Below are 11147 nucleotides of genomic sequence, written 5' to 3'. Positions count from 1 at the left end.
TTTATTAATATGTCATCTAATAGCTTAGTAGAAAAGCGCATGCAATTTGTTCAGTGTGAAATTGGAACAAGTTTCTTGTGCTTTTTTGTTATTTCAAGTGGAAAAAGTAGTATTTTGTTGGGTTCGTAGATGATGCCTCTTTGCTAGTGCAGTTTCCAGTCTTTGCAGGTCAGCTTTAGAAATGCTTCTTCATCCTCTCAGTAGCTAAATTGAAATGAATAATTCATCTCTATTTTCCTCTGTCCTCCTTCCTCCTCCTTTCTCCTTCTCCTCTCTTTCTCCCTCTCCTCTCTCCCTCTCCTTCTCCTTCCTCTTTCTCCTTCTCCTCGTTCCTCTTTCTCCTTCTCCTTTCTCCTTTCTCCTTCTCCTTTCTCCTTCTTCTTTCTCCTCCTTCCTCCTTCTCCTTTCTCCTTCTCCTTTCTCCTTCTCCTTTCTCCTTCTCCTTTCTCCTTCTCCTTTCTCCTTCACCTTTCTCCTTCTCCTTTCTCCTTCTCCTTTCTCCTTTCTTCTCCTTTCTCCTTCTCCTTTCTTCTCCTTTCTCCTTCTCCTTTCTTCTCCTTTCTTCTTTCTCCTTCTCCTTTCTTCTCCTTTCTCCTCCTCCTTTCTCCTCCTCCTTTCTCCTTCTCCTTTCTCCCTCTCCCTCTCCCTTTCCTCCTGTTTTTTTTGGAGATGCAAAGTTTTGCTTCCTTACTTTACTTTTTTTCCCCCAACCACCTAACAGTCTTTTGCGTACAGAATTTTTTTGTGATATTTTCATGTGTCCAATCTACAAGAACCTTTGGGTCCCATGTAACAAAAAAGGTACATTACCAATAAATATCACTTGTAATCATAATCTCTTTGGCCTGAGGGAGCTTAGTAATGGAACAAGTTTTGTATTTTGATTTAGTTGAAACTTACTGAGGAAAATAGACTCTAAAAAATTTATCAAAACCGACAGAAGTATTAATTGTTGTAGGGTGTACTGAAAGGATCTGTGTAGATGTTTGACTTACTTGTCTCGGGTGCTCTTGTAGCATTGGGGTAGTGTAATACAGCCAGAAATGTGCTTGCAGGGAGATCTAACCCTGCGGGTCTTTGGAGGGCTGAAAGAGCTGCTGGTCTCCCTTAGGAGCAACTCCAGATCACAAGGGAATCTGCTTTCCTGGGTGGATGCACAGGCGGAGAAATGACGGGCACTTTGTACTTCTTGTTCTCACCCAAGTAAAAGTGATGTTCTCACCCTAAATAAGTGAGAAAGGAGGCTGAGTGACACCGGCTTGCAGCTGAATCCAGGGGAGGAAGCAGTTTTCCATGACTTACTGGGTACCTTTTTGCTCTGGCACAGCTTGTGAGATCCGATGTCTGAGCAGCCGCGCAGTGACACGCTGTGGCACGTCTGAGATTTTTGGTTTTCCTACCACTTTTCTGAGCGTGCGAGCTCTGGCGATCTTTCCTAATGAGTTGTTTGGCTTCTTTGTTCCAGCGGCAAAGACGCACTGGTGAAATGGTGGGATCTGAACACCCAGCACTGCTTCAAAACTCTGGTTGGACACCGTGCTGAGGTACGAGAGGGTGTGGGGAGCCCCTTGGGTGGAGGGATTTGGGATTACAGGTCGTGGATCACGTTGTGCTTTCCCTGCTCTCAGGAGTTGTAACCTGGCACTGTGATGCATTTTGCTTGTCATTAGACTTCAGGAATGAACAAATGATAAACTTCCAGACTTTCTGGGAGCTGTCATCAACAGGCAGTGGGTGACAGTCCCTGGAGGAGGTCCCGCCTAGACCTCATCTCCTCTTGGTGCTGTTGAAATAAACTAACGAAGGATGCTTTGCTGTTGTTACGACGGTTAAAGAAGCCTTAAGCCAATTCCTCACATTGTGCCTCTGGACAGGTTTGGGGGATGGCTTTGATATCTGAAGAGAAGCGTCTGATCACTGGGAGTGCTGACAGTGAGCTGAGGGTGTGGGATATCACGTACATCCAGGAGGTAAGCTATTCCCTCTGTAACCCCTCGCAGTCTTGCCCGGCTGCTTGTCTTTGGCTGAGATGGGACTGGAACATGTTAAATCTGACTGACGTTCTGGGAAACGGAGCCAAGCAATGTCTTTGCTGCCTGAGGGCTCCAGAAGCTGCTCTTGGGATAGATTTTAGTGTACTCTAACCACGTGTTCCTCCAGGGAAAGGGAGTGTAAGTGAGACAGAAACCAGAACACCACAGCTCTTGTGATTTATAATACTCCTTATGCGGGTTATTTTTCCTTTGTGAGCAGGTAAAAGACCCTGATGAGCCAGAATCCAAGAAAAGCAAAGGAACTTCGCCTGGAGCAGAAGAAAACACTGAAGACGATGAGACCCTGGTGTCAGATGAATGTCCTGAGGAAGTAAGCTGTCTGTGGGATGGAGTACCTAACATTGTTTGCATGGTGCTGCTTGCAGAGCCAGCAGGAGTTTGAGTTGCTCACGTGTTGCTTCTCTGTATTGGGTTTATACCCCGAGAGTCCTATTTCACCTGTAAGGGAAAATGTGGGAATTCTTGTCCTGCTTCAGAACATCTTCCTCAGCAGCAGTTGCTGCATCATCTACCTGCAAAACATCAGCAGAAGTATGTGTGCCAACGTGCACCCGTTATTCTTCACTGAAAGCTTTTCCTTGGCCTTCTGCAGGGGATGTTTGAAGTCGGACAGTGCTAACGGAGCTCTCTCATCAAACAGCACGGGAATAAAATAGCTACGAGCAGGTTGGCAGCTGCTGGGTCCGGTGCTGGTGCTCAGCTCAGCGGGTCAGTAGCAGCAGCTGAGGGGTCAGGGTGGCACCGTAACGAACCAGGGTGTGAGATTCGGTTGCAGAAAGCCATTCTCAGTGGTGCTGCTGGGGGACACTTGGCTGCATCTGTCTTTTTGGTGGAACTTCATCTGGAGTTCTCCTCAGATTTCAGACTACTTGTAGTGATGGTAGATACCTGACCTTGTGAAATACTTTCCCAACTTCCTCTCCAGGGGATTTCTGTCCCTTCAACCACCTGTTTGAGAGTCTTTGTTCTCACCTTTCTGCCTGGTCTGATAGAGGAACTGAGCTCTGCTGCCTTGGTAGCATAAAATTTCAGCTGTCTCCGAAACGGCTGTGGTTTGCCAAGAAAGTTAAGTTCTGACTGAGAATGTCAGCGATTATTTTCAGCTAAAATGCAACAAAATGAGGAGATAAGCCTGTGTGTAGCTCCCACAAATGCTTGTTTTGCCCCTAGGTTATCCTTGCTAGCTGTTCTACCAGGACCCTCTAGGTTCCTTTCCCCCTTTTCTCCTCTTGTCCTCCCTTACCTGCAGGTTTCGGAGTTTGCTTGAGGCAGTCGCTTGACCTTTCAGACCAAAGTTCTTCTCCTTCTTTCCCTGTAGCGCCTCGTGAAGTGCAGCAAAGTTGGATCCATCATACGGGAAGGGAGAGACCGAGTGGTCACTCTTGCCACAGACCGAACGGGCAAGATTTTGGCCTGCCATGTACGTAACGGGGGGCTCTGCTCTCGAGCTGTAGAGGAGGCTGTTAGATACCTTGGGTAATTTCTGTAAGGACCAGCCAGGGCGTTGCATGCCTTTGACTTTGTTTGCTCTGTCTCCAGGGAACAGATGCCGTTCTGGAAGTGTTCTCCATCCTTTCGAAAGAGGAACTCCAAAATAAATTGGAAAAGAAAATGAAGAAAGCAAAGAAAAAAGCCAAGTAAGCGGCCTTTTGGATGTATCTGGATGCTGCCTGCCTCCAGAGAACTGTTAGAAAAGCCCTTCAGCAGTGTAACACCGTGGTTGAACTCCAAGCTACTGGTCATTCTGTCTGTGCTAGCTGTTGTATTTTGGGGATCACTGTTCCTGTGCATCCTTGGTGCTTGTCTGCTCCCAGAGACTAAGAAAATACCTTTCTTTCTGAATCTTCCCACTGCCAAAAAAGCTAACGTGTACAGAGGGCTGGACATAAAATGGATTTTTCAGAGCTGCTCACTCCTGCCAGACATTCATATTTACACTGCTCGGTGCATCAGATAAAGTCCTTGATAGGACATAGAGGAATGAGAGTTTCATCTGAGAAATCAGAGTGATTCTGATACCTCACCTCCTGTTTTACAGCAGGCAGAGGTACAGGTGAGAGCTTTCTTGATCTTTATTTCACGTTAAGTGTCTCTCTGGGTATCTTGGTGCCTCACAACAGCCCTTAGAGAGGTCTGGTTCCAGAAACTGAAGCACAGGGCATGTAAATCTGGAGATGCATTTTGGCAATGGCCGAGGACTTTTTGTGAGTGGCAGGAGATGAGCAGAAGCTCCGAGGGCTGGAGCCCCTCTGCTCTGGGGACAGGCTGGGAGAGTTGGGGGGGTTCAGCCTGGAGAAGAGAAGGCTCCGGGGAGACCTTATAGCACCTTCCAGTGCCTGAAGGGGCTACAAGGAAGCTGGGGGGGACTTTTTACAAGGGCCTGGAGTGACAGGACAAGGGGGAACGGGTTTAAATTGAAAGTGGGGAGGTTTAGATTGGATATCAGGGAGAAGTTCTTCCCAGAGAGGGTGGTGAGGTACTGGGACAGGTTGCCCAGAGAAGCTGTGGATGCCCCATCCCTGGAAGTGGCCAAGGCCAGGCTGGATGAGGCTTGGAGCAACCTGGTCTAGTGGAAGGTGTCCCTGCCCATGGCAGGGGGGTTGGAACTGGATGGTCTTTGAGGTCCCTTCCAGCTGACACCATCCTGTGACTCTGTGATTCTATGATCTCCCCCTCAAACACAGCTTTCTGTTGTCTCTTTTATATCCATCTTTCTAAGGTGCTGTGTTTAAGTTTAAGCTCCAGAGGAGGTTGCATTTTTTTAGGACAGTTTTGTCTCTTTAGTAGTTTGCATACCAGCACTAACTTCACTCTCTCACCCTTCTCTTAAATGTAGTTAGCACTGCTGGGCAAGAGGGCGGTTGTTTCAGCAGGCTAACTGGTTTCTTTATCTTACTCTATCTCTGTTGGTTTTTGTTGGCTGTGCTGAGTTAGTTGACTCCCCTCTGTTATCTGACATCTCTAGACAGGATTCTGAAGAGGAACCGGAGAGGCCTGTGGAGCTGAGCCTGCAGGAGGAGATTCAGCGGGTCACTAACATCAAAGCTTCTTCTAAAATCAAGTGAGTAGGAAGCCTGTTGTAGGGGCTGAGCTGTGGGTATGCAGCTACATGGGGAGAGCTCTGCACAGCTCAGTATAGGAGAGGTGGAAGAAGTTCCCCCTTTGGCATCTGTTCAGCTGGGAGCTGGGGCGGGGTCTGCTGTGAGGTCCAGCCCATTCGCACGTGGAAGCACACATGCACCCAGCACACCCCCTTCTTGCACACCTCTGGGACTTATCATGCGCTTGCTGGTGGCGTGCACTCCGCCGGTATTGCTCTTCCTCAGTTGCTCTTGGTGTTTGATCCCTCCTGCAACAAAGGTCTTCTTGTCCCTGTGTACGGCTCTGATTCTGCCTCATCAAACAGGTCGTTCGACTTGATCCTCTCTCCGAAAGGAGAGCTGAAGATCGTGCTGCTGCTCCAGAATAACATCGTTGAGTCGTACAACCTGAATCTGTCAGCACAAGTCCTGCAGGCTGTCCGTGCCTCCAAGATAACCATCGGGGGCCACCGCAGCGATGTCAGGACGTTGGCTTTTAGCTCTGACAACATTGCCGTTCTCTCGGCAGCTGCGGAGTCGGTAAAGATCTGGAACAGGTACGCCGGTCCCCTTGTGCCAGTCCCCCCTGCCGACGTGCATCAGTGCAACTCAGGGATGCTGTGCTCAGACAGGCAGCAGTAAGGAAGGGGGCATGATGGAGGAATACAAAATATTCTTCAGGTTGCCCAGAGAAGCTGTGGATGCCCCATCCTTGGAAGTGTTCAAGGCCAGGCTGGATGAGGCTTGGAGCAACCTGGTCTAGTGGAAGGTGTCCCTGCCCATGGCAGGGGGCTTGGAACTAGATGATCTTTAAGGTCCCTTCCAACCCAAACCATTCTATGATTCTGTAACACTGAATGAAGGGAAGGAAGAATTTAGAAACTATTTGACTTCTTTCCTTACTGGGGAAACTGAGAAGCTAAAACTGTCTAATTAACTCACAACATTTGATGCTGTAAGAGCAGCACTGAGGCTAGGTTTACTGGCAGGTATGCAAAGACAGATCTCAACACAAAGACATAGCAGTCTGGTATAGACTGAGTTTTGTTGTTTGAGGTTTTTGTCCTTTTTAATTAGGGGTACTGACTTACCCTAAACCAGCTACTGCCTGTTCTGTAAGGAGCATGTGGGTTTCTTCGCGTCTCATCTGAAGGATCTAGTGTTAGACTGAGTAGGCTGCTGTTTTGACCTGGAGTGTTGTCCCGGTGTCTCCTGAGTGATGCTGATGTCAAGCTCTGATTCCCGTGAGCGCACTGTCTAATGCTCCTCTCCTGAACAACAGGAATTGCTGTCTGAGAACGGGAGCTCCGTCCTTGCTCATACCAGCAATAAGTCACAGTGGTGGACTATGTAACGGCATGTTTTTATGGAAAATGTTCTTAGCAGTGAAGCTGGATAGCATTTGGGTCATAGGATGGTGAGGGTGTGGCCCCAGCTGAAAAGACAGCTGCGGGCAGAGGCCGCCCTGGAGTGTGTCTCGCTGAATGGGCCAGATTTTGTGTGTGATGAGAGGTTTTGGGCTCTGCCTTTTGTCCACAGAGCGACCTTGCAGTGCATCCGGACAATGGACTGTGAATATGCGCTCTGCTCTCTCTTTGTCCCGGGAGATCGGCAGGTCATCGTCGGCACCAAGGTAAATAGCGTCCTCCTGCACTCCGGACTGCCCGGGCCTGGAAGTACCTTGTGGAAGTGTCATTAAGGCAGCCCCACAGGAAATGCATTGCATCTCCTGATATGTTCGAGGTGCAAAAACCTCTCTTGGCAGTCAGGTCCTGCTCTGTTCCCAGACTCTTTGTGCAGCTCTTGAGCTGGACAGCTGGGGAGTCCCTGATGGCGATCAGGAGTTTGGCCCTCTGTGTGTAACAGCCATCTGGCCGTCTGGGAGGTGGGTGGCTGGGGTGCTTTCCTGCCAGGAGCTGTTGTGTGTCGTGAAGGCCCAGGGGCTGATTTGTCCCCCGTGATGTCTCTCTCCCCAGACAGGGAAGCTGCAGCTGTATGACCTGGCTTCCGGGAGCCTGATGGAGACACTCAGTGCTCACGACGGGGCGGTGTGGTCCATTGCTCTTTCACCAGACCAGGTAACTCGCTGCCCTTCCGGGTGTCATCTCTTGCCTGTCTTCTCTCGTAGCTCCTTCCTATGGCGCCGTGTCTGCGCTCCCGGTGGGCGCACGGGAGCCCCTCGTCCCGAGAGGCGGAGGGTGCAGCTGGTAGCGTCTGAGAACTGTAACTGCAGATACATGCAGAGCATGCTGGAATGTCCTTCTGGCTGTGGGGCACAGGGCAGTGAGTCTTGGGGCTGAGTGGGGCCATCCTCATCGCCTCACCTGCCTTCTGCATGATGGAGAACTCACGGTGGAGTCCGTGTGTGGAGCAGTACATACCCTGTGGATGTGCTCCAGCTGTGGGGAGCTTCAGCCCCTTGTAACCTCCTGCAGTGGCTGATTATCCTCGTTAAATTAGCTGGCCGTCTGCTGGATTAAAGATCTTGTTAACACACAGGGGTGTTTTTTCTGTGTGTTGCACTCTTGGGTGACCAAATCACCCTCCTTGGCGCTCTGATGGTCACTAGGCTGAATTTCTGTCCCTGCAGGATCTGTCTTCTTCTTGAGGCTGAATTTCTGTCCCTGCAGGATGTGTCTTCCTCGTAATAGTTCTTTTTACAGAGTCACAGAGTGGAAGGGGTTGGAAGGGACCTCTAGAGATCATCTAGTCCCACCCCCCTGCCGGAGCAGGATCCCCCAGAGTAGATCACGCAGGAAAAGTTTTTAAGTTACTATAGTCGGTTTGGGCTTGTTTTGTTCCTGCTGGTGGCCCCAGGATCTGGGTGCGCTGTGTGATAGGAATTACAGCAGTGTCAAATTGGATAATCCCTGTGGAATTAACTTTCTGTAAGCGCTTTTCTCCATATTCAGTTCACTTTCTTTGCATGGTGGAAACTGCGGTTACCTGTCACTTCTGTTGCCCATGCTCAGTTACTATGCCTGCCCGCTTACTCTGTCGGGATGTCGCTGTTACGTGAGTTTCTTCCTGGATGTCCCCCCGTATTTCTGAAGTTGCTGGGAATGGCCGTTGACAGTTTAGAGGCTACCTCATTCTGCTCGGTAAAAGTCTCGGATTTGGGGGAGCTGAACTACTGATGTGTAAACGTCTGATGGAGGTAGCTGCTTTTGGACAGCCTTGTGAGTTTTGGGGGCATTTTTTAACCACTGGCTTGTGATGTGATTATGGTACAATGGGTGAGAAATGTTTGCTGAATCCATGTTTACTTAGCATTGCTGTTTCATAGTTCTATTTCCCTCTAGAAATGGGTCAGTCCTACTGAAGAGATTATTATTTTTTTCAATGTTCCCGTTTTACAGGCACACACTCGCTCGGTTTGGCTTAACCACCCTGGCTGTAGCAGTCTGTATGTGTCTCCCCCTCCTTGTAGCAGTTCAGGTTCATGCTGGTTTCTATCAGTTTTCACTTTCTTCTCTTTGTTGTGTATGCCTTCCTTATGACATGGTCATGTTGTGCGAGAAGCTGGAGGTGCTTTTAGTGGGATCAAAACCGTAACAAGTAATAACCTGCCTGAGAGTCATTCACCGTACAGATTAAAGCATATGTAGCTTGCAGCTTGCAGCTTTCCAGTATCTGAAGGGGGCCTACAAGGGTACTGGGAGAGGACTTTTTACAAGAGCCTGTAGTGATAGGACAAGGGGTAATGGGTATAAATTGAAATCAGGGAGGTTTAGATTAGATGTCAGGAAGAAATTCTTCACAGAGAGGGTAGTGAGGCACTGGAACAGGTTGCCCAGAGATGTTGTGGATGCCCCATCCCTGGAAGGGTTCAAGGCCAGGCTGGATGAGGCTTGGAGCAACCTGGTCTAGTGGGAGGTGTCCCTGCCCATGGCAGGGGGGTTGGAACTGGATGATCTTTAAGGTCCCTTCCAACCCTAACCATTCTATGATTCTATGATTCTATGATATGTGACAGGATTTACCCTTGTTTTTAATGTGAAAGGGGTGATATTGAACTGTTCTTCCTTTAGAAAGCTGTGCTGGGGCTGGGGGAAAGCTGTGTGTGATGCAGTAGCAGTGAGGGTGTCAGCTTGCTCACCAGACCCAAGCGCGTCGTTGCCTGCAGCAGAGATGGCTGCTTTCAGCTCCAAAGTTTCAGTCTGCGTCGTCATTGACATCTGGAGGCTTTGTCTTAGACCTCCCTGCCAGAGCTTTGGAAATTGTTGCTGTTGCTCAGCCATTGGGTGACGGATGCTCCAACCAGAGAAGGTGCTCCTGGGGGTGTCCACTTAACCATTAATACCAAAGGGACGTGGGACATTTCAAAAACCTCCTTGTGTGTTGACAGTTCCTTGCAATAGGATTTCTCCAGGCTGTAGTGGTTTCACAAGGATTCTTCTGTTTTCCCCCGCAGCGTGGCTTTGTGACAGGAGGCGCCGATAAATGCGTCAAGTTCTGGGAGTTCGAGCTTGTGAAGGATGAGAGCAGCCTTCAGAAAAGGTGAGAAAATAAACCTTCCCGGACTGCGTTCAGCTGCAGTATCCGTTGTCGTGGACTTCGCTGCGTGCTGTAAGAAGTGCCCGTGGAGCACGTGGAGAGGAGTGAGCTCCCTGCTGTTTCAGGAAGGCCTGCACGTGGCTGGGAAAGGGCGCTTGCCACATTCTGATCCCTTCTTCTGTCTGAGTTTAGCTTCTGATCACAGGACGGGCCTCCAGATCATTCAGGAGCCAGCTCAGCAGTGACGTTGATCAGCCTGCAGTGCCGTGCTTGTTCCCAGTCCTGTCTGGGTCAAGTTAGGATGAGGAATGAGATGCCGTGTGTCAGAATGAACTTGCTTTCCCGGGGTGCAGTGTGGGACGTTGTGTTCATCTCTTCCTAACTTGTCTGTTTGGGATAACGGTTGTTTTATTCCTCTTCCCGTTGCCAGGCTTTCCATAAAACAGGTGCGCGTTTTGCAGCTGGATGAAGATGTTCTCTGTGTGCGGTACAGCCCCAACCAGAAACTGCTGGCTGTCTCCTTGCTGGATTGCACTGTGAAGATTTTCTACGTTGACACGCTCAAGGTGCGTGATCAAACGGGCTGTGAGGCTGTGCAGGGGGTAGTGGAACTGTAGCCGGAAAGTTCAGGAATACATAGGAAAAGTGGCTTTGTGGGACACCAGTGAGAATCGAAGAGAGACCATCAGTCCCACTTCAGGTGCCTCCGTGCTAGCAAACCTGGCAGGGCCGTGGCTGGCCCACACTACCGGGAGGATCCCTTTTTTCATCTGGGAAGGGTTGTGAACCTGCGGGTAGCAAGGTTCGCTCTGAGCCCTGCAGGCGTGGTGGTACTCCAGAGCTGCGAGGGCTGCCAGGGTAGGGATGGATGTGTCACACATGGCATTAAATAGGGCGGAGCCAGGGAAAAGCCTGGGGCAGGAGAGTCTTCCCTGTGGGCGGGTGGGATGGCTTTGTGAAGGGTTTATTAGCATGTGAATGCTGGGAATGGCACAAGACAGACCAGCACTGCCAGGCAGGCAGAGAGGAACAGGGGTACTCGGCATAGGCAGCAGTGGTTAGCACCAGAGCCAGCCCAGCTTGTCAGGATGCTTCCGCCCTTCTCTCAGTGCTGCCATCGTGGCCCTGCTGCTAACAGTGTTCAGGGCAAGAAGGGGCAGCTCTGAGGCAGAGCTGAACTAGCCTGGAGCTTGAGATTTTCGCCCATCTCCACCCAGCACTTCTGAGACACCTTTCTTCTGCTTCAGTTTTTCCTCTCTCTGTACGGACACAAGCTGCCGGTGCTGTGTATGGACATCACCTACGTAAGTATCGTCTGGGCTGGGTGTGATATGTGAGAACCTCTGCTGGCAGCCAGGCCTCGATGAGAGACCATGCTCTCTGGTCACCGCCTTGCTGCCAACTTAGCAGTCTCTTGATGGGACACAGCAAGGCCCTCCCTATCCCGCAATCCTGTGCTCGCTGGGAGGCGTCATGGAGTAGCGATCGTGACGGAACTGGCCGTTTTGTGAGTGGA

General features: G+C 50.1%; 1 protein-coding gene across 1 annotated transcript in view; it reads left to right on the top strand.

The window, feature by feature from the left end:
• Positions 1–1443: 1443 nt before the first annotated feature.
• Positions 1444–11147, top strand: part of WDR3 (WD repeat domain 3) — a gene marked incomplete at both ends in the record, with an annotated part of 10773 nt that continues 1069 nt past the window's right edge. Inside the window, 12 exons of the mRNA XM_010146545.1 lie at positions 1444–1544; positions 1875–1970; positions 2254–2364; positions 3373–3474; positions 3594–3691; positions 5020–5115; positions 5461–5691; positions 6674–6767; positions 7111–7212; positions 9549–9634; positions 10062–10197; positions 10879–10935. Coding sequence (XP_010144847.1) covers positions 1444–1544; positions 1875–1970; positions 2254–2364; positions 3373–3474; positions 3594–3691; positions 5020–5115; positions 5461–5691; positions 6674–6767; positions 7111–7212; positions 9549–9634; positions 10062–10197; positions 10879–10935 — 1310 coding nt within the window. The remainder of the gene's footprint in view (positions 1545–1874; positions 1971–2253; positions 2365–3372; positions 3475–3593; positions 3692–5019; positions 5116–5460; positions 5692–6673; positions 6768–7110; positions 7213–9548; positions 9635–10061; positions 10198–10878; positions 10936–11147) is intronic.

This window comes from Eurypyga helias, unplaced genomic scaffold (assembly GCF_000690775.1).
Source record: "Eurypyga helias isolate BGI_N326 unplaced genomic scaffold, ASM69077v1 scaffold40552, whole genome shotgun sequence".
NCBI classification, from domain to species: Eukaryota; Metazoa; Chordata; class Aves; order Eurypygiformes; family Eurypygidae; genus Eurypyga; species Eurypyga helias.
The sequence above is the reverse complement of the archived record's forward strand: the minus strand, read 5'-3'. Positions and strand labels throughout refer to the sequence as shown.